General features: G+C 42.0%; 1 protein-coding gene across 1 annotated transcript in view; it reads right to left on the bottom strand.

The window, feature by feature from the left end:
* Nucleotides 1–19,315: 19,315 nt before the first annotated feature.
* The window catches only part of ADGRG6 (adhesion G protein-coupled receptor G6), a gene marked incomplete at its 3' end in the record, with an annotated part of 106,650 nt that continues 102,105 nt past the window's right edge, over nucleotides 19,316–23,860 (bottom strand). The window contains exon 24 of the mRNA XM_081998398.1: nucleotides 19,316–19,494. Within this exon, the coding sequence (XP_081854524.1) occupies nucleotides 19,316–19,494 (179 nt within the window). The remainder of the gene's footprint in view (nucleotides 19,495–23,860) is intronic.

The following is a 23,860-nucleotide window of genomic DNA, read 5'->3' as shown; positions in this document are numbered from 1 at the left end:
GAATAATTTCCTCATCACCACATGTGGTACCATTGGCACTTTGATTTCCTGTTCCACCAGTATCACCTTGCAGTCCCAAATTATAAAGGAATTTTTTTGTATTTTAGTCTCTCTTGTAATACAGAGTTCCACCTTTCTTTTACAGAGAGGTATTCAGCAGATATGTCAGCAAATTGCAAGAGTGCTGTCTGCAGGCGTGGTTTCAGCAAGCCCCCTTGTTAAATATGGAACTCACCCTAGACACTGCTCTGCAGCCAAAGATTTAAATATTCAAATAAATATTTAATGACTCAATGGTTTTCTTCTTCACTGGTGTGAATTTTCTTTTATACGCCAGAGGGACCTAAAAGAAGAGCCAAGTGGCTTGAATCATGATAATCATGTTGCCAGTAAATGGCAAGCTCTATGTTTTGATTGGCAAAGACACTAAGGAACATACCAGCTGTGAATTATTTCCTCTCCCTGAGTAAGGGGGTTTTCAGGACAATTAAAAATAAAGCCAGATAATCTTGGGCTGGCAATAAGGAAGTTGAGGAAAATACTGAAAAGAGCTGAGAAAAGTCCAGAATCAGCTCCCTCATGTTGTTAAAAACTATGCCTAGTTAGCATAGTCAAGCTACAGACTGCTCTACACACCTTTGAGGATGAGGGAGGGGATGAACCTGAATGAGGACAAAGACTTAGGAAAACCTACATCTACTCTCCTGACATAGGCAATATCAGATTTTCTAAAGAAGAGTGTGTATGTGGGGGAAAGTTGTCAATTAGTGCTCTTAGTAAACTATGGAAAATCTTAGTTAAGAGATGGAAGTTGGAGATGGAAAGATCTTGTTAATCCATTTAATTCAGAGCTGTCACTCCAGGAGGGCTCACTCATGATGTTTTGTAGTGACTCATCTAGCCTCACTTAAATTCATATCTATGAGGTTATTACTTTCTCTTACTTTTCAGGAGTTATGATCATGGAAAGTGGGAATTCAGTCTTAACTGCTAAGAAGTTGAAATTTATTGCATCAGAATGAATGGCTTAGCTCCAGCAGAATGCTCCCTTATCCTTTCTCATTTAAAAATGAGGGCTTTTTTCACTCACTCTTCAAATGTCATCATTCTTGATGTCTTATACCTTAAGTACTCCATAGAGCTTGCCTAAATTACATTTTTTCTGATTAGCTCTTATGGAACTAGATTCCTTCACTACCCGATTAGCTGCAGAATACCGATGGGGCAGTGCCAGTTACAGACCTTGATGGACACAGACTTTATTGAAGTCATGGTGAACGCTATGGCTGGAGCTGCAGCATGCATAGGTTGCATGTAGATTTTTAAGTGTGTAATGCTAAATGACGGGCATTGTCCTGTGTACTTTGTAGCCCCAAACACAATGCTGTTAGATGAATAGAGAAGGCTATTCCTCTCCTGATGCCATGACATGCTAGCCGCTGAGAGAAGGCTGGCCAGACAAAACAAGGGGCCCAGAGGTGAACTGGTCCTGTGCACCACTCATGGCCAGCTGATGGCTGGGTGATGCCATCTGTATATCAAGGCACAGCTTGAAGGAAGGGAGGATCCCAGAAAAAGACACGATGCATTTTCCTTTTGCTGGCAGGAGAGTGTACTGCCTTACACAAAAACCACAAGAAAGACTTTGTTAAAACAGAAGAAAACCCACATATTTTTCAGGTCAGGCTACAATGTCATGCAGGTTTTTACATTTCAGGCTTTCGGGTGAAGTAAGACAAACTTTACAGATTGCCAGAACTAGGTGATGCTGGTGCCATGAGTTCTGAAGAATCTCATATATACATAAAATAGCTAAACTATTACCTGTGGTAATAACACGTAGTTTAAACCTTCAGCAATAACAAAGAAATGAAAGCTGATGAAGGTAACTGCAGTCACTGAAAGAGTGGTCTTGGAAAATGTACACCAGCGTGTCTAACTTTTCATTCTGGGAAATCAGTGAAACTAATAAAGAGTAGGATAAACAGATACGGGATAATATATTACAAGAAGGAACAGACAATATGGGTGTTATCACAGGCAGTTATGCCTCACAGAGCTGTTAGAGTCCTTTGTAAGTAATATATGTAGATCCATGTAATACATATGGACTTTCTACAAGCTTTCAGCAAGATAATTAGCCAGAGGTCTTAAAAAACCTAAAAACTCTTAAAACCTGCTCCAACTAGGAAAGAAACCCCTTTGGGGTAAATAATTGTTAAAAGATAAAGAATGAAAACTTTTAGAAATGGAATGAGGTTACTAATGTAGCCCCATGAGAGAAGCATTACTGCAGGCTGTACTGTTAAGTATACCCATACATGATTTGTGAGGAAAACGGAGAGATGATGAAGTCTGGAAGTGATTTGGGATACTCAGCTGGAAAGATGACAGTAAGAAGCTGGAGTGTGATATCACAGTATTGGGTGACGGGGAATAAAATGATAGATGAAATGTAAAGTACTGCATGGAGGGAAAAATGACAAATCCAGTCAACGGGCTCAAAATCAGCTACCAGCAATCACTTCAGTCATGGATTGTTTTTTATACTTTTTCCCAAAGTACCTGCAGATAGCCTCTATTGGCCAGACAAAATACTAAGCTGGATGAATTTTCAGACTGAACCCATGTGACATTTACTTGTGGTTAGAAATTTTGATTGAAAATTGGGAAGAGATGCAGACTTTATGAGCCCGTTTTAAATGTTTTCTGCTTTCTATCCTCTCTGGGATGATCATTTTTATCTTAAAATGTTTGAACCATTAGTTCAATAGTAATATTGACAGAAGACAAACTTACAGGACAATGCATATAAATTGTGTCATTCTCACCATGCAATCAAAAAAGCAGAGGAAACTCAGATGACATTGCAACAGTGATAGGATTCAGGAATATAAGCATATGTAAATATTGGAATGCTTCTGTTTTAGAAAAGACATAAACCCCCCCATGTTTTAATTCTTTTGAGAGTTCATTTCTGATCCTGTGAGACAAAGATAAAATATTATGTTTTGGACAAGGAATGAATTTTAATACTAACCTGGCTAAACCTAGCATAGATGGTTATATTCTATTTCTGCAAATGTCACAGAAAGTTTTAACCTTTTTTCTTTGTCTTTTCTCCCAGTACTCCTAAGTGTTCCTGTTCAGATGCCGTATTGCACCTGTATTTGTTATATTCCTCTGGTGCTTTAAGAGGTTCCCTTTTGTGCTGTTTTCAGAAGGGTCAAGGTTCTCTGGAGGAAAAAAGTGAAAAGCATCATCATCAGTGCCTTGTTCAGGGCCTTTCAGTCTGACGCTGTCAAGCTGTCATACACCAAAAACCTCCTGGCAGTGGCCTTTATGCACCAGCACTGACAGTGGAAGGAGCAGGGGCATGGGAGGGACTGTCTGCTTGAGGACCATGTCCTCACTCAGAGCTGTTCTCTAGAAATGTCCTAGCTGTCCCTTTCCCTCTGCTGTAGTCCATGCACGGTGTTGGATGGGAAGGTGGCATCAAGGTGTGATACCCACCCTTAGAGACAGAGAATACTCTGTTTTCCCTAGACCACCCTCTGCATACAAAGAGCCTCAGTGGAACAAATACTGTTCACTGTGCTGTGCCTTCTTGGTTCATCTTATTTCCTGTTTCTTGATTCTTATTTCTCCTGCTTGTTCTTCCCCTAGATGCTGTCATCGGTTCCATACTGGAATGTGCTGCACATGTTTGAAAAGCATTATCTTGAGTAAATCATAAGTTCAAGGGTTGCAAGCATTTTGTGATCCTTGTGTGGCAGTAAATAGAATCTGGTCTATTGCTAAAACAGAACCTCTAGAAAGGGAGTAAGAATAAATCAGAAAATTGTTTCTGTCTGGTGAAGTAGAAAAAAAAAAATCTATGGAAAGAATTCTCCTTCATAAACTGTAGATTGCACTTGTAGTTTATTGAGCCCAGAACAAAGATTTGATATCTATTTCCTTTCTATTACAGCTCATGAACTCACAATTGGAATTTGCTCTTTATAAGAAAATAAAACAAGAAGGAAAAAAAAAAGGTGCACTGAGCCAGCCCATAAAACAATATGAGACTCTTTAAAATTATATTATAATTGGAATTTTTAAACCTATGTAGGTTCATTACTGTGCTGAAATATCTGAAATAAGATATTTTCAGCATAAAAGTTAAACAAAAATAAACACAAGTAGTATAGGGTAGGAAATTACAAATCGAAGCACTCTGTTGAAAAGGGAGGCTTTACATGGCTAATGTAAAATAGGCCTTTCACTTAACACTGCTTGGCTACTTTGGCAACTATGCACCAAGAAACAGTTGAACAGTTACACTACTTGTGGCTATAAAATACTATGAGCAAATTCAAGTTACAGAATAAATAAGCTGAGAAAGTGAACTTTGTGAGGGGTCCTCTTACACCACTTAGGCTTGCTCCTGTCCCAACAATAGTGATATCGAAAGGAAAACCAGAACAAGCTTCCTAAAAAGGGCAAAAATTGAGTGCCAAGGTAAACAGAAATCTGTGACTTCCCGTTTACCTTCAGTTCTTCCAGTTTGGGGTCTGGGCCACTTTTTCTGAGAGAAGAAGGAATAGCTCTGGTTTCCAGTGAGAAAATAGCACACAGAGCCCACAATACCTGCTGAGGACCAGCAGGTCCATACAGGTAAACACCAAAGGGACTGCAGACCATTTCCCCTCCCTTGACCTCCTAAGTGACCCAGAGAAGCAAAGGAGGAAGAGGAGTAAGACAATCAAAACCAAGGCAGGACTAGCAGAGAGATAGAAATGGAGATGTTGGCAGTCCTATGACTCTGTTGGTTGCCCCTTGCAGGTGCGTATCAGGTCACTGGAGCCTGTGGGGCTAATTCTGACCTAACCTGATGTCATATGGCACTGCTGCAATCAGTTGTGGTGTGTTGTGAGCTCAGAGTGAGACTCTGAGTTAACTGTTTAAGCTTTGAGAAAGTTTACTAACAGTACTTTATGGACATTAAGAGAAGACGTCTTGCAGTGACAAACTCTCCAGCCTGTAGCTGCATCAGTTATGGTTAGAAGCGAAGGGTTCAGATTACCCCAGGGTAAACATGTTGCTTTGTAAACATTCATATCTTAATTCTTCAGAATTTATTACAGCGCTGGGAAAGAAGCAGCATGTGAGATAAATGGAGTGACAAAAAGATGTATGGGAAGAACCTGCGATTATTAACCGAAACAATTCAGCACAGACTGTAATTCCACCAGTATGGCTATGCTGATTTATGCCAAATGAAGCTAGAGTTGTTTGCTTGCTTGTCTTAATTGCATTTAAAAAGTGAAGTATTCATTTCTAATCCTCGTGTTAGCAGAGAAGTGCTTGAAAACATAAGTGCATCTAATTGTTTGAAGAAGCAGGACGCAATTATAAGAGAACGTAATGGTATTATTTAGTCTTGTGGTATGTAAAGAAAATTATTCTTCTTTTTTTCAGATTATTTTGAGAATTTGATAGGAGTTTTGTATAATGGTAGTTCCCCCTGTGCTTTTGTGTATCTTTCAAACAGTGCCAAAAGTCAGTAAACATTACTTAAGGTAAGATATCTTTAGCGTAAAAATTAGGCAAGTTTGACGGTAGTGAATGTAGTAACTGAATTACCCCCCGCTTATCTGAAGAAATTGATTGCATCCTGTACAAATATTCCTAGAAATTTTTTACTCTAGAATTTGCAAATATCTTTTCTCATAATTTCACAACAAAATAGTTGAAACCTCCTTTGACTGAATGACCAGAAAGAAAAGAATTGAAATCCATGACCACATTGAAATTAACTACAACCTTTTTATTCTTTTCAGGAAGACTTTTTTCAGATCAGTTTAATATTGTAGAGTCTGCTGGTTTGGTCATATTAGAGATCAAATTCTCTGGCCACCAGCCAGACACAGAACAAGAAGCAAGCATATACAACCTACCAAACCTTTTCTTACTTTTATGGGTTGCCTTTAGTGGTGATCTGCCAATGTTTACTGAATTACTGGTTTTGCTGCTGAACCTGTTTGCTAGGGACATATTTCTTGGGCTCCAGAAAGAGAAGAGGCAATTATTTTCTCATCCTTTTCAGAGTGCAAACCTGGGAGAGGGTGAACTCAATGGCTTGGAGGAATGAAGAGCTCAGATGGGGAGCACAACTTTGTTCTGCACCTCTGTGTGGCCATGCCGTGTGTTTGTGTGGTGTTCTCACAGGCACTGGCATCCAGGGGGTTGACTTGCCACCCTCAACACCAAAGAGTAACACCAAAAAAACCAGTATTTTGGGGGTTCCTTGAAGAGTGGCTTGCAGGTCATGCTGCCACAAGGGTAAGGTGACCCCCCCAGGACCCCAGCACGATGGGGAAGTTGGATGCAGGCAGGGGTTTTGCAGGTGTGTTGGGAGTTAAATTGGGAGTTAAGTTGGGAGTTAAGTTAACTTAGCTGTTCTGTAGATGCTAGGCGAGACAAAGTTCATGCATGCAAAGAGCCATAGGAAACCCTAGAAAATAAATAGATAAAATCATTCAGGAGGCTGACCGAGGGGATGTTAGGAGATAGAGGCAGCTCTTAGACTGAATACTGCAGCCTTACTTGCCCACTCAAAGGACAGTAAAACTATTTTTAATTCAGCCATACACTGTAGCCTGCAATGTCCTCAGTTGCTGGTCCTCTGCACTGGATGAGTTCAGAAAAAAATTATGCTGGGGCCTTGAGTTATTAGATCCTCTGCTGGGAATTCTCATTTCAGTGGATTTTCCCTGTATTAAGCAGGAAAAATCCTAAAAGTTCTTGCAGAATGGGAAAAATGTGTCGGTGCTGCTTGCAGTCAGGTGGCACTGTTCAGACACAGAGGGGATCCCCAGAACACACTGACGTGCAGGCTTGAAACCAGTGTGGAATGAAAAGTGATTTCTGACAAAAAATAAAACTTTGTTTTGACTACTATTTCCCATAGTGGTTTTCTTTTTGAAAACAGAAATAAATAAAAGGTAAACATCTGTGAGTGTCTGTGGGTGTTTTGTATATACAGTTTTTGTTTTAAAAATGAAAAAAGATGCTTAGAATTAAAAAAATATAGTTTGTAACCATATCCCAGTAAAAATGTTTGAAACATTTCCAACATTTTCTCTTACTTCTCTTGAATGTCTTTGTTGCCTTAGAGCTTATGCATCAATTTATCTAAGTCTTCGCCTGAATTTGAAGCCAATTATACCAGACAGAAGTTTAACATTTGGCCTGTGACAGATTTCATAGGAACACCTTTGGTCATGAGTCTGGGGCTCTTTAGTGTCACTGGGGAATCTCAGCGACATTTGCATTTCACGGCTTCCCCTCACCTGTGCTTTCTCACGACCAGCTCTGTAGAGAAGTTGGACTGGGTTCATTGAGCCAAGCATGTGTGGCAGCACTTTTCATAGAGAGGAAACAGCTCAAAGAAAGGTAAAACTTCCACTTTTGCATTTCTGACACTGCTGTGGCTCCAGGAGCACAATGAGCACCGGCACCGTTGCGGTTGCGACCAGCAGCATGGCTTCTGGCGGCCAAGGCTTCCATAGGGCTTATCACGACTTTCTCCGCTTATCGCTGATTATTCCTCTACGTTTCTAGATGGGATTTTCTCTAACTGCTCATCACCCTAGGCATGATTTAGCTTACCTTTCACAACCTGCCCATCCCTGAGCACTCTTGACTCTCCTGAAGCCTCAGGGCTGTGCGGCGGGATGGTATCGCTGCCTTCCCACGCGCGGCTTTGTGCCCACGGCTGCACCTGCCGCCCGGCCGCCGGCTAAGAATAGTGCCCCATTAGCTGGCGTTATCTCCAAACTGCTGCCAAAGGAAAACAGATAGCGAAAAACTCAGCTCTGCTGAGGGTCACAGGGGAAGCCTGGGGCTGAGACAAAGAGCACGAGGCTCTCAGGGTGCCAGCGGGGTCTTTGAAAGCCCTATCTATCTCCTTTCTGCCCATGTGTCTACCTCCGAGCGTTGGGGTGCTCCAAGTGCCGGAGTGCTCGCCAGGAGATACACGGGGAGTTTGAGGACAAGATGACAGTTGGATTAATTAACTCTCAGAAACTGAGCTTTGCCTAACGCTGCTGTCAGGAGGAAGGTCTTGTTTCAGCGGCATAGCAACTGCAAGATGAAAAGGGCCAGGAACGAGAGGGAAAGGCGAGATGGTGTCTCGCTCTGTAATGCAGTTTCCTGGTGAGGGAAATGCTTCTCATCCTGTGGTGCTCTAGAAAGACTCCCACTGAGCAGATTGAACTGGGCTCACAGGGCGTGGGATTTATTAGTGCTCTATTGCCCTCGTAATGCTTTGATGCCTGTCTCAAGTTGGGCTCCATTTGGTCTCCGTGCAGAGCGCAGGAGCCCTCCCAGATCCCCAGGAAGGATGCACATGGCATCCACATGTCAGGCTACAGGCTGCACGCTCGTCCCCCTTCTCCTCCCTGACTCCCTGCTTTCCAGGAGAAGGGCAGCTCAGATGGGTGCCCTGGCAGGTCCCTTCCTCGGGGGGTCAGGCCAGGTGCCAAGCCCTTCTCCAAGCAGTAAATACAAATTCTCCCATGAGGCCCATTCTCAAGCCTGGACAGCTCGTTGTAAGTCATCAGACTCACTTACTGCTCCTCCAGCAGAGTGACCCAGTGGGCCATTCGCCTGGTGCACAGTGCCACAGGAGTCATCCACCACCCATCCTGGGACAACCTCATGGGCCAGACTCCGGATGGCTTTTACCCCAGAGTGTCATGCCTGTGGGAGACAAATGACACAATTTAAGGTTACCCTTTGCCTTGATCTTTAGCTTAGGCTCATTCTTGAGTCTTAACTATAAATTTGCTCTTGGTTTAAGCTATCTGACGGTTTCTTGCGATTAATAGATTTATCAGGGCAAGTGGAGGCAGCCAATTTACACTTCAGCAAGTGTGCTTGCAAACAGGGTTTTGTCCTCCCAGACAGAGAAGTGCAAGATGTGCTGTTCATTCACTCTCATGCAGTGACTGGCCAGCTGCAATTCCCTTTTCCTTACTCAGGACTTTGAAATCTGTTTTTGTGTAAAACTCCACTGCCATAAACTTGTAAGCAGCATTCCTTCTACTGACAAAAGTATGGTAAATCCAGGATGATGGACAATTTATTTTCCTTTTTTTCCCATGTGTTATAGGTCATGCTACTAGAAAAAGTACAGATATTTTTAAACACCGCATTTGTGCTATCCAATGGTCTGGTAAGTTGATGTTCCTGCCTTTTAAAAATGGTAATTTAACTTACATGTAGAAATCATTCAGCTATAAAGGCTAGAAATAGAATTGCCTCATTCATCCACTCTGAAATAATTTATTCTTCCAAAATCATTGTGAAGACAAGCAATCATTTATCATTTTTTATATAGCTAGTTACGCCCTTCATAGGCACAACAAGAAGACATCAGTAGCACGTCACACCCGATAAATCAGTGCATTCAGGTCTCGGGCATGCGGTTCTGTTGCGCATCAGCTGAGTGAGGACTGGCAGCAGCTAGCTCGATTCCTAACTTGTGGCAAGCATAAGGTAAAACATGTTAGAGAGTAGAGGAGGTGGATGAAGAACCTTCACCTTGGCAGTCCTGATGACTCAGGAGGATTGGGCAACCTTTTTAAATGGCAATAACTTGATTTTATGTCTGAGGCCCAAGATTTATGGAAAGGGAAAGCCGAGTTCTTGAGAAAAGATGACAAACTTTGTGGAAGTGAGAGGCCAGCCAAGGAGATTACACATGGCAAAGCATCAACCCTGTGGCTTTAAGCTTCTCCTACCTCTACACTGAGAATATATGTCATGTAGCTACGTGGATTTAAAAGCTATTGCTGTGCAGCTAAATGGATCCTGATAAAATGGAAAGGTGAATAACCCATAGGTGTTATTTGTGCATTTTTGTTACAATATGTGAGCAAGACTTGGAGAACCACTGCACTAGTGCTCCACTGAAAGGACATCCATGCTAGAAAACCAAAAGATATCTAAGGAGGCTATGCACAATACTAGGCGCAGGCTGAGCCCTCCGTCTGGGGAGAGAAGCAGAGAGGTCTCTGTTCAGCCTGAGTGAAGCTGATGCTCCTCATCCTCCTTCAGTAGTGTGGCTTAATAAATAAATCACAAGAGTATAGCAAAAGAGTTAAAGCAAACTGGTCCTGTTTTAGCTGATAATAGAAAAAACTATTTCTGTGAGAGCTTCTTATCTTACATGTGGGTGTTGGTTCAGTGTACCCTATCCATCCCAAACTGGACAAATGAAGTTGTGCAAGACAAACAACCTTTGTTTTCTGAACTCAGGCACTTAGTCATTGGTAATTATTTAGAATGGGTAAATGAGCCAAAACACTTCATAAAGCAGTATTTTTTTTGTTCCTCAGCTATTGCATCTGCTGCTTTTCCACAACCACCTTAATATTAAAATGCTTCTCTTGGCATTGTGCCAGCCATGGGAGCAACAAGCTGGTTGAAAGTAGCCGCATGCCAATCACAATCATAGGGCTGCTCTACACACATTGAAATGTCTGGTTTACGGGAATAAGCCACCGCAGCTCCTATCATCAGGCAGCCAAAACCTCATGATTTGTATGCACCACGACAATTCAAAGTTTGTGCACATAGAAACCCCGTTAGGCAGAGATTGAGATCTAAGGAGGAAGGACTCTCTGCCAAAGGGAGAATTTTTTTCCCGTGGTATGAAAAACAACAAAAATGGAGCCATTTAATTAAATGCCTCAATGTGGAACTGGGTTGATCCATTTACTTGCAAATATCCTGGAAAAATATCTGTTAGTTTCTGTATCCCGGACTTCGGGACAATTGTAACTAGTGTTTTGCTTTTGAGATGGGTTGTGTATGCAGCAGTTTAGAAAAAAAAGTAGAGAAGAAACACATGGCCTGGTTTTCAGACCTGGCTGGGATGTGTGTATGTGCATCGGCATATTCCTGCCTCCACATGTGGTACCAATATGCATTGTTACTTACATGCTTCCCATCCCACCGCCTGCTGGGTACCTGCTGAAATGGCTGCTTGAACAGGGAGCACCGCAGCAGCCTCTGCGCCTGCATGCCCAAATGTTTGAGAAGCTAATCCTTGCCATGCCTGGCAAATGTCAACACTTTGACTCAAACTTCTTCATGTTAACAGTATCCTTGAAGCTTCTTTCTCACGTTCTTTCTTCAGCCTCACAGAACAAAAACACTGAAATATCTTTTGCAGCATCTTCAGTAAGGGACGTATTTCTTTTAATGGGGAAATAAAGGGTCTGTCGATTTTAGCTGGCAGAGTCAAAGGAAGGGCAGGCTGCCACGCTCAAGGTAGCAGCTCATGCAGGCAACTGCATGAATTTAGCACAAAGGGGGGTCTTCGTTTGGGAGGGTGAAGCTATTTGGTGGATGAGGCCATTGTTACAGGCAAAGGGTTTACAGCTGAGAGATTAGGGGCAGAGAAGAAGACAAACTGTGGAGGTAAGGTACTGATACGAGTAGGTGGGAGCACCTTCCTTCTCACACGGTGTACTGTGTTAGTAAAAATAGTTCTGTGACATTAAAGAGGATCGCAGGGCAGGAGGTTGTCTCTGTGTGGCATCTGATACTGCTGTCGGTGTTGATGGTGGCACTCGCATGAGTGGGTTTAGGAAGCCCAGGTTCAGCCTCTGTTCTCAGACACCTCCAGTGATAGAGGGTCACCTCTGGCCTGAAAGTCTTCCGGTGCTTCACTAGGACATAACCTTCACTTTTGCCTTGTTCAGGAGGCAATTTATAAACTATCCTTACACTAGTCTCCAGCTGATGTCCAGTCTGATTGCAGTGAGAGGATCCCTTTTCCTGGATGTAAGAAACATCATATACAGCATCTGGTAGAATAACAGGTGATTAGAGGATTACTTATTTGCTGAACCAGAGCACGCATCAGTTTGGATGAAAACAACAGGCAAAGTGAAAAAGACTCATCTTTGGGGCACATTAAAAATCAATGAGAATAAAAGAGTGGGATGCATTAAAGTCAGCTGGCTGTTACCCAGCAACAGTATCTGACAGTCACACTCTCAGGGACAGGCTGCTTCTGCCTATGCTCATACTTTTTGCATTGATCTTTTCTGCAATGAAATGTGCATTTGGCTTTTCTCTCAGCTCTGCCTGGCCATCTCAGAAGTACCACGACAGACTCACTTCACCGTGCCTCTAGCTGAAGCTGATACAAATATCTGGAGGTGTGCGGTGTGAGACTTGAACAGGCTCACCTTTTCTTTGAAAACCCAGTGAAGTGCCTCCACAGTGTATTCCTTAGAGTCACCTACTAGGAACTGGAAGGCTTGACCCCAGCTTCTCTTCCATCTAATGTAGCTAAAATAGAAGTGAGCTCCTCATCTCCAGTAAGAGCTGCACCCTAACCAGACCAAGGGGGTGGGGGCTGGTTTGGATGCCCATTGTAAGGCCCAGTCTGCCTAAATACATCCTGCTAACCTGCAAGAGGCATTAGCCCAGGTGCTTCAAATCTTGCTTCACAGTTACCACCATCTCTAGGTTACACTAAAGAAACGGTGAAGAAGCCATCCTTGGGCCAAGGTCCAGCTAGGCTGTTGGAGCCACATCCCCTCGAGCTTCCCTCCCTGCGGAGCTCAGCCTGGGCCCACCCCACACCAAGTTGTTGCAAACACACACAAAACTCCTCCGAGAGCTCCTTGGGAAACCACAATATTTCAGCCCCTGTCCTCTAGTGCCCCTGCAAAGCTTTGTAAGTGCTGGTTTCCCGTGCTCGCCCTCCTTTCTTGAGCACCCTCACTGTCCTAAACTGTCTGTTGCAGCTCCGAGATCTGGGTAGTGTTGTCACCACCTGCATAATGCCCAGCTCACCCTGTACCCTGGGTAATTCTAGAAAATGACCATGTCTGAGCAATAAAACATTTGCAGCCAGACTCAGAGTCATGCTGGCATGTCTACTTTCCTGGGAAGTCAGTCGGCTGTAGGGAGCACAGAGAAACAGGGCGGAACTCATGCTGGCTCCTGCCTTGTGCGGAGCCATGCTTGTATAAGTTCACCAAGAGGTGATGTGCCAGTAACACAGCTGTGCCACGACTCTCAACTTGTGCAACATCAACACCACAAGTGTTTTGGACCAGCGATGGTGTCATGATGTCTGTCATACTAGTATTGTGCCTCACTCTGTACACCAAGTCTTGACTGTTCCTGGGTTTCCCTTCCCACTGCTCCGTCTTCCCAGGGCCACGACAACCACATCTATGGGCTCTTTCCATAAAATGTAGGTGAGGCTAAAGCAGATCATGTCCTTCCCTGCCTTCCCTTCCCCATCTGCCCTTAGACCACCCCTCTCCCCTTAGCTTGCTGCCAACTTGGTGCTGGTGCAGCTGTGGGATGGGAGGGACATGACAGTGAGACTCCTGGGACAAGCACAGATGGGGGGGGGTGTGTTCAAACTCTTTCAGAATTTTTTCCCTGAAGATCTCACCAGAATTGCAGATGAGACATTTTAATTCTAGCATGGTGCCGTTTTCCGACAGAGCAGCTTTCTGGTCAGTCCTGCCCCATGACAGACCGTGGGGGCAGACGCCCAGCTGAGCCTGTAGCCGAGCCGTTCTGCACCTTGCTTGACCTGACCTGGTAATACGTGCCATGGGGAAAAAGTGTGTGGAGCCAAGGACCCAGCTGACAGCAGATCTGTCGCTATTGCTCTTGGGGGAAAAAGTGGTAGGGAGGTATGGGCCTGTGTGCCACTGTCAACAGAGGGCTGCTGTTTTTTTTTCCCTCCCTGGGCAATTATGCATACAGTGAATTTCTGAGTCACAGGATGGCAGTCCAGCAGATCAAATTATTTGTCCAGTACTGGAATAAGCTAGCGTGCAAGTCTGAAATGGTGAGCTGGCTCTGTTTGCTCAGCTGACAGCAGTGTAGCAGTTGTTAATTCCATTGCATCCCCTCAGAGCAAAAAAGGAGAAAATGTAGCAACCAGCAAGAGAAAATACAGAGAGACTCCGCATCGCTCTTTCCACTAAATATGCCCAAATGCAGGCAGACAGCTCTCTCCGCTCACTTCCCCGAGCGCTGAGTGTTTGCTTTATCTGGTGATGTAACGGATTGCTAAATAATAGACAAACCTGATATGAACTCTGCTACTTATCTCTGCGCCGGTGCTTAGATGTGGAAGAATCTTGTTGCGTTTTTCACTTGGTTTTAGCAGCTTTACAACCAGCGATATGCCACTGCCCTCTGCTGGAAACCCGCGTGTTATTAGCGCATTCACTGCGCTTGGAACTGGAGCGCTGTGAAACGTATGACGGGACAGCAGGAGCCCCCCGCCCGTCAGGCAGAGCAGGACGCGCTCCCCTCCCATGGCCCTCTTCTTCCCTTGCTTTGGTGGGCTCCCAGGATGGGAAAAACCTGGTAGTGGAAGGGAACATCAGATCAGAGTTACCAGCATTCGCTCTTTCTCCTACACTTCACATATAGAATATAGTTGGGGTTTTTGAGAACTTCTTTTCCATCTAAAGCTACGTTTTTTTGAGAACTCTTACTAGAATAGTCTGAATACAAAGTGCCCGGTTTAGGCTATCTATCCGGTACATGCTAAAGATTCAAGCTGGCATTTATTTTGTAGGGTAGGTCATTCAACACACCTCAAGAAAACCATGTCATTCAACCTGCTGTCAGATGGCTGTGGTTATACAATCCATATGGACATCACCGCAATGTGCACGCCTCATGAGTGCTAAATTGGGGCTTAATCTAAGACCAATGGCAGCATTGGCTTTGAGCGAGCAGATGTATCTCAGGAAGGACTATCTTTCCAGAACAGGTTTCCGTAAGATTTATTTAGCTGTTTCTGGGGTGGTGCTTGAACCTTATCAGAATAATTTCTCATCATGAGGGGCATTAGATTCTTCCTGAACTGCAGAGTTGTTATTGCTAGATTAGCCTCCAAGCACAGAAATACTGGAGTTGCTGCCTTGAAGAACCATGGAGATCTTCAGCTTAAAGCCGGAAGGTCAAAAATACTAGTTTTAATTGACAGGTGCACAAATAGCCATGGTGGTGTGTTCCACCTACTCCAATGGCCTGCCTCCATCACTGGTCAGGGTGACACATCCTGGGGAAGGGGCAAGAAATCATGTGTAAAGTGTAGGAAGATGCAGAGCAGGCCCTGACAACTACCCTTTCCTTTCTTTCCCTTTCAGTTTCCCTTTCTCTTCTGTTTTTTTTTCTTTTCCCTTTCCCTAGCACTGTGGCAAATGATTGTCCTGAGGATGGGAGTGCCATGACGGGGCCAGGAGATCTTAAAATTAAATGGAACGAGTAACCGAAGCCCAGCTAAGCAGAGGGTGAGGGGGAAAGCCTCTGCAGCATAGCAGCAGCTGCAGCACTGGGCATGAAACTGCTGCTCCACAGCCTCGTTTGCATGACTGGTTTCCTTGACATTAATTCCTAAGCCCTTTGCCTAATTTGCTGACCTATACACGGTTTCGCATCTTTATATATAGTAAATGCATAACAGCTTTTTATCGTGGCTCCATGAATGACACACTGCTGCCCTGTAACTTGGTAGCTCTCCCTGTGGTTAATGTTTCTGATTATAGATCAGCCTTTCAAAAGTAATAAAATGAAGTGGCATTTTATGTAACTCAATGGGTTACAGTAGGAAGCTGTTAACAGTAGAGGATTAAAATAAAATTGTTCTTGATATTTTAAAAGTGATGAAACGAGGAGAAAAATAAATCCACCTCCAAATGCTGCAAATCATTCCTTACAAGTTTGGCATCTGCCAAGATCCTACTTAGAAAAAAACCCTGGGCTCCTTCCCTCAGAGGGTCCTCCCACACTGTTCAAGGCATGAAGCTCAAGGGTAGTGTTCACTGTCCACAGGCACACCCAGCATCCTCATTAATAAATGCCACTTATGGCATGGGTTTTTTGACTGCTTTCTAAAAAATATTACCGCTACATCTTCATATGCTGTGCATTTTCTGTCATGAGACTTAAATACAGGGGAGCAGATCTGACACATTTCAGCAGGTTTCTGTGTTCTTTAAAGGTAGGCCATTAATTGTGTTAATCGAGTGATTGTCTGGCTAAAATATTTCAAAAGTGATCAGTCAAAGTACGATTACAACTGAAATCAGGCTACTGATAATGAGGGACCACAGTCAGCTGGAAAGAAACATGAATAGAAATAACTCCTGACTTTTAGATTATTCATTGGTATTACTTCTAAAAGATCATCCCAGCATATTTTCTGTTGCCTTGATTTTCCTTTCATTTCTGTGACATGACTGCTACCATAAATAAGCGAACTTGCATAACTTTCAGATAATGCACTGGATGTGGCATTAAGTCACAAAAGGGAAAAGCATATTCTGTAAAATGTGTTCCTCTGAGCTGGAGTTAGTCTGGCACATTTATTTCCAACATTTTGGCTAAGCATGTACCTGTCTCACATACTTAATAAACACAAGATTGTTTTCCAGAATTCCACTGTGTAATTTTTGCCATTAAACACTAAAAAAGAAAAAAATAATCAACCATTCACTATTAAAAGATTTTAATTATTTGGAACACTAACATCAAGAATGTTTACTTGAAAATGTTTCTTTCCACTTTAGTCCATCTTCAAACCTGTTACACTATATTCCACTGACTAGTATTACAAATTACACTGATATGTTTCCTCATACTTGTAAAAGAGAGCTACAGTAAATTGTTTCACAAGGTGTTTGGGCAAAACATAGATAAGAAATTATTCTTTCCCTCTTCTTCTATGATGAAGCAGAAGCTTAGTTTTAAAGTAACAAGAACAGTCATTATAGAGCTAAATATATTTGACATATTTAACCTCACAAATAAATAAATATATACAAGGGAGGTCACAGCATGTCAGCTACAAAGTAGAAGCTTTACATTGTAGAACTGAGAGCATTCAAGAGCATCTAACTGACACAGACAGTTTAAGATTACTACATGGTAGTAAAAAAAGAGAAAAAAATCTTAATTCAGCAAAAATAAAGGTAGCTGTACATTAAACTGATACTTAAGTTACAGCTCAGCTTCAGTCAGGATACTGTGTTTGCTTTTTATTTATATTTTACTAATCTATTATATTTTACTAATTCCTCATTTTCTCAGGAATGTTTGGTTTTCCGTCTCTTCACTTCTGAACACCTTAGTCAGGTAGAAAACTCACAGTAAGCTGCTACGTGAACACTATTATCTACAGTAGTTAAGCAAGTGGGATGTTAAAATATAAGTCCAGTAAATGCTTGTACAGAATCTCTCCCTAAATTATTTCCTTTATTAAAGATATCTGACAACACTCATCCCTATTAATAATTACATTTTAAGCGAATCGGGCTGAATTTCATTCATACCACCACGTACGAATTTGCAGTTATGAGACTGAGGTTTCGTTAAGGTCCGCGTAGCGACAGCAGTGTTTCTGGGCGGAACACCGTCCAGACACCCTCCTCCCGCCCGGTGCTTGCAGCCAGGGAAAATACGCCATTTGCGCCGTCACAGCATTAAACGATCTCTGCACGCAACAGCACGTGCAAAGAGCAAAGAAAGGCACAAATCCACATCCCTAATCACTGAGCATCCACCTGCTTGGCAGCTGAGAAACCTCAGCAGAACTTTCTGGTCACCTTCTGGATACGATTAATTAAGTATTTGGCTACAAATATTTTGGTTAAAACCAAAGCCTTTTTAAAAATGAAAGTTTCCATCGGGAGACATTCTCCTCCGAAAACATCGTTTGAAAATACCTTTGGAAGTTTTGGCCCATGCTTTCAGCGACATGCGCAGTTACGGTTTTTATAAAACCCGTCATTGGGCAAGACATGCTTTGTGAGGAGAGATGCACTTCTGGCAGCCATGGCCGCATGCTAATGCGTCACACATTCATAGAGACTAAAACAAGTAAGCATTTTATGCTCTTGTCCGTTCTCTGCACACAGGCACCCCAGTGTCGTGATGCACACAGAACAGCAATGCGAAATTCCCTAACGTTGCCTGAACCCTGCTCCAACTCTGAGCCTCCCGCAACCTCAATCAGTTCAACCAACCGTGGGGCAGGAGGGGGGTACTGATACTGATAACGTTACGTGCCCAGAAAGACGTTATTTATTTATTACCGGTAAACGTATCCCAGGTTATTCTAATGTTGCGATGCCATCTAATGGACGTGCCTATACATACAATATATCCGAAGTACAGAGACTGACAAATGAACCCACGGGCTTACAAAGTATTCATCTCGTGTTTAAATACTTAAACATAAGTTTTAGCACCGTTCGTGGTTCTTAGATTGCCTACGGTACACAATGTAGTTTCCCCTGCCATATTTACTGTGTGCATTATTATAAAAATATGTGTGGAGAGAGATCTAGGTATATATTTGTATATCTATATATAGCTGAATGTCTTCTATTTTGTTTAGTGAAAAAGACATTAAACATAGAATTGCGATGGGAGATGCCCCATTTCACACACACCGATCAATAAATCTTGAAACATGACTTTGTGTAAACTTTGGATTTACCTGTGTACTTGTTCTGTACAGATGCAAATGATACGTACGACTGTCTGTTTCCATACATATCAATGGGCTTAAAATTTGCAGGAGTTACTAGCAACCTGCGCGTCCTTCTCAGCCAGCACATCTATGTAACAGGTGTGTTTCTATGTACACGGCTACAAAATAGCCTGAATTTACAGCACGTATTTTTTTGGTAAGCAAGCTTTGCATGATTAGGTCTATTTAGTCAAAAATGGTTTAAAATAACCCTTTCAACACTGCTGTTAGGGTTTTATTCACTTACAAATAAAGAACAGACAACACTAGACAGTCAAGAAGCAAGAATCAAACAAGTGTAGTAGGGAAAAACCATATTCTTCAAAAGAAAAAGACCACCTGTAAACTGTTCAATAAGAGCTTGCCTGTACTGCGTGACATGTCTGCTATTTTCTCCAGGAGTCGAGACTTGCTTCTGTTTGGAATATATAATTTAGAGTTAAGCTTGTGGCTCTTCAGTCTTAAAAAATATTTACACAGGATTACAATTAGCTGTCCAGACATCATGTTGGCTGGCACACATTTAAAAACAGCTCAACACCATGGTGGAAAATTGTCTTTTTCCACAACAGTAAAAAGGTAGAGAAATTGGTCCTCGAGTGGAAGTTGTTAACAGGAGAACATTATAAACTGGGAAAAAATAACTAAACAAGTCACATTCTACGACATCCAGTATTCTCAATTCCAGGCAGACTTTTGTCTTCCTTTGGTTCAAAAAATCCAAAACCCCAGTCAGAACTTTGTGCTGTGACTAAATGTGTCGGACATGATGATATTTTTGTAGAAGTTGTCAGAGTGAGGATTGCAGTATCCCTTGACCTTGTCAATAACCTGGTGGACAGGGATGATTGACGTCTGTTCTTCATCCTCTTGGGCAAATTTTGAAGACGGCTTGTCAATAAAAACATTCTCTAGGAAGAGGAATAAGCAACAACAAGAAGTTAGGGCTTCTTAAGTAAAGTCATAATTCAAGAGGTGTGTCACTCCCACATAGATATGCCTTCAATTGCCACTACTGCTAAATTAAATTACTGCTCTAAAAGCCAACAAACAACTTTTTGGCTTGGCATTGCTTCTTCTAAATTCTTTTGCGACGCCTAGTTTTGTGGCCAGACGTCTCAGGTCTCTCTTGAAATTACCCCCCTATTCTTTTGCCTAAAATGTAACTGACTCCTGTGACCTTTTAATATATTAACTTACTGTTGGTGCTTTGAATCTTACAAACTAAAAACATTTTGATGGCACAGGAATAGGGGTGACCTCCATAACATCTGGTAAATAACATCTCCACATAACAAAGTAGTGGAAAACGACAGTAAAAATTTAATTATTTCAACACTGGAGATTTTAAGCTACACACAGAAATAATGTGCTCTGCACAGAATGTAGCAGAAGATGACTTGCATCTTAAATCAGGTAACCAGCGCCGGAACCTGCCTAAACTTTGTGCTTGCCTACCATCACTTTGTTTTTTTCTGTAATGTGGAGGGTGGGTACAGACTGAAAAACTGTGGGGAGGAAAAGATGCAGAAAACTGGCATCTCCTCAGAATTCAGGTGCTATAAGCCAAGGGTGGAGCCGAAGAGAAAAAGGAGAAAGGCAATTCCCAACCGGGCTGGGGAAATCCGCTTCAGCCGCGAGCGGTATTGCTGTTCGGAGAACGGTCAGTAGGTAGAGCTCATGCAGTGAGCAACGAGAAGGAGAGAGCCTGTATCTCATTTTCTCAAGTACATGGTCCTAATGAGCTTTCTTATCTCTTTCACTGTAGCGAATAAAGCTGGAATTAATTCCCTTAACCCAGTGAAGGCTTTGACCATTGCAAGCCGACAGTAAGCTGGGGTATCCTGTGAAGCAGTCTTTTCTACAAGTGACGTTTTTGATGGCTGTCTACAAGACCTTGGTGAAATCACCTTCCAAAATTCCCTGGTAAAAGATCATTTTACAGTGTAGTATATTACTTAAACTATGATTTCATACACAACTTGTTTCTTATAGAAATAAATCATTAATTAAAAATAAACAGAAAATTAACCCGCCCCTGCAGAAGTCATGATATCAAGCCATAAAAGAGTATAAAGTGTTGCATGAAGGAGAAATGGATTGCAAAGTGAGAAATCAAACCAGTTGTACTCATGAAAAAAGGAACAGGCATATTCAGGCATATCAGAATGATTTTTTCAAAGCACGCAGGAATGTCGATGAATTGCAGCAAATAATTCCATGTCCAATAGCAAACTGCCGGGTACTATCTGCCTGCCTTTCAAATGTGTGTATTCACTAGCCAATGGTACTACGTTTTGAAGTTTTTCTACATACTGAGTATCTTATTACAAAGAGGAAAGTTTAATTCTTAGTCTTTAGGGAAAGTTTTTGAAATTCCTTGCAAATATGTACACTTTTTTTCACAAGGCATCACTGCATTGTTAAATACCAACTATTTCCTCATTAAATTTGCACGTGCAGGAATTACCTAAGTCCTATGAAACCCAGTGGGGCCCACTTTTTTTTAGCTCAATGCGCTTCACACCCAAGTACAGGGTTAAAATCCTGTGTCACTGAAGTAAATGGGAGTTTTACCACCAAATTCTGTGCAGCAACAATTTTAACTTCTAATTCGTGTAAGTCTTACATATGGTATTTGCCTACAGCAAGTCTATCTATGGTACTACCTACAACAAGTTTGTGTCAGTCTCATAGACAGCAGTGTCACAATACACCGAAGGGATTTCTTTCGTCTACCCAATATTTGTGTCCCAGTAGATGCATTCTGCATTCAACCCTCCAGCAGTTCACAGCACAGCTTTCAGGCATATACAGTTTGTCATTCAGACATTTTGGGTGTGACTGGATATGAAAAAACAATGGCTGGAAGACTCATTCTATAATAGCCATAGACCAAATAGAAATACAATATCTTAAAATTCCTGTAATAACGTTTAAAAATATTCAGAAAGTTTCTAGGACTCAATCAGATTGTTTTTGGTTTTTGACATATGCTTTTTGTATGGGTGTTTCAACCCAGTCTCCCTTCTCCAGACTACTGTACGCAGGCATTAATGTCAGGACATGGTCTGTTTTCTAAAACGGTGTCTTCCAAACGCTTCATGCCCCATGCAGAGTGCAGACACCCAGAGTTCAAAGCACACTTATCCTTTGATTCAGCATCAATGACGCAAGATGTAACGGTGAGAAACAAGCAGCGTTTCTGATTAGCAAAGTCCTTTGTGTCAGTGAGGACATCATGCAAGTGGCATCCCTCCACCCTGTTCAAACCATGCATTCAGCAAAAGCAATTCTCACTTTACCTGTAATGCTCCACCACTGATGAGGAAAGGGCCTTAGAAGACATTATCTATACCACAAACACATGAATGCTTGTGTCAATTCCAGGGAGCACATTATAACCATATTAACAAGAGTTGCCAAGACATGTAGCTATTACATTATTAGCCTGCAATTTAGCCAGGACATCAAACTAAGAAGTTTAGCTGTATTAAAAATCAGTATCTTAATGTCATTTTCTATTCTTTTAACACACGAGAAGATACATCAGCATTTGAAAACCTAATGTTAGGAAAAATCCCTTTGGAGTATCACAATAAAATGTGAATTTTCAGAGATCAAAGCAAAATGTATTAAAATTTTAAAAATCTAGAGAAAAATGTGGTATTTCCTTAGTGTCCAATACACAATCACATTACAACTATGATTACATTACCAACTGCAATCCCTTTGGGGAAATAATTTATGCATGGGATTAACCTCACCACTTTTGAAGAAAGTACATGAGCATGTTCCTAACTGCAGGATTCTTTTAACTTACTTCTTACCTGGAACTCTCTTGTTGTTTTACTTCAAGACAGCATTGCAAAAACTCTAGCACTGTCTCTTTAATGGTCAGACTGATAAAAAGCTCTGAGTCCAATAAAACATTTGAGCATATTTTTATCATTGATACCAATACCAAGGGTCTAAAGGTCGATCTGCCACAAGTACAAAGGGGAATTCTCCGTCCGCAGAACAGAGAACGCTCTGCAGCGGGAGGGGCGCGATGCTCTCCTCCTCTACTATTAAATTAATAGTAGCACTGTGATCGGTGGCTATTATAGACACTGGCTGTGGAAGACTGCTGCCAGAAGCGTCCCTTCATAGGAGAGCGAGCTGAAGACCACGTGCTCAGGGCAGTGGGGTGCGTGGACGCCAAACCTGAGACGGCAGCAGGGACAGGCACCCTGGCGAGGCAGGGGCCAGCTGTGCGCGCCCAGCACGGCTGCGAGCGGCACTCTCGAGAGCGAGCTCAGGTTCACCAGCCAATTTCTTAAGACAATGCTCATTTTTACTGTGTTCCAAGCCAATGCACTTCACGGACATTCTCGATAACCAAAAAAGATTTACGCTCTTAAAATACCTGATTGCACAACGCCTCATGCTAATGGATGCACTGAAAATTGGCTGGTGAGAAAAAAAACCATGTAGTTCTTAAAAAAGGGGATTTCTAGCCAAAAATTGTGTGCCTAACTGAAGCAGGTAATGATCATCAATAAAAAAAAAAGAAGTTATTTCCTGGAAGCTATGCCACATATCAAGAAAGGAGACTGTACCAACATAAAAGAGACATCAGGGACTTCTTCGAATAATTTATACCTAAGAAACGATGCAACTTTCTTTCCAGTAAAATCATATATTTCATATCTAAACATTGCTTCTAACAAATATTTTAAAGCACGTTAACAAATATTTTAAAGCACGTAAACACATCTTTGGGTTAACTATGTGTGCAGATTTTATTTCCACTGTGTTTTAGAAGAGAATTCCGTAATAATGTTACATGACTTTATAGAGGACAAAAACATGAGTTCACAAAAACCCAGTAACAAAAAAATCTGAACTATTTAAGTCATTTTCTGAAATATGATCTCAGACCTCAGCAAACAGACTTGCAAATCATTCCAGCTCCTCTCTTTCTTTGCTCCTTTAAATTAATAAATTTAAATTAAATAAATATATCTAATGTAGCTCCTTTAAAGTGTTCTTAAAATGAGCACATTTTTATGGCATGAGTGGAATACAGATGATGCCATTTATTACATATACCACTGACATCTAAATAAACAAGCTATAGATATGGTGTGCTATTTGTAGAAGGGAAAGGCAATGCATACCCTGGGAACATGGTATCCATTTGCAAGTAGCCTCCATTTGTCAATTTACCCATAAATTGTTACAGTTAAATGGAAGGAGTTTGACCAAGTGAATCAGCTGTGGACTTGGACTCAG

The sequence above is a fragment of the Phaethon aethereus genome, assembly GCF_964289735.1.
Source record: "Phaethon aethereus genome assembly, chromosome: 3".
NCBI classification, from domain to species: Eukaryota; Metazoa; Chordata; class Aves; order Phaethontiformes; family Phaethontidae; genus Phaethon; species Phaethon aethereus.
The sequence above is the reverse complement of the archived record's forward strand: the minus strand, read 5'-3'. Positions and strand labels throughout refer to the sequence as shown.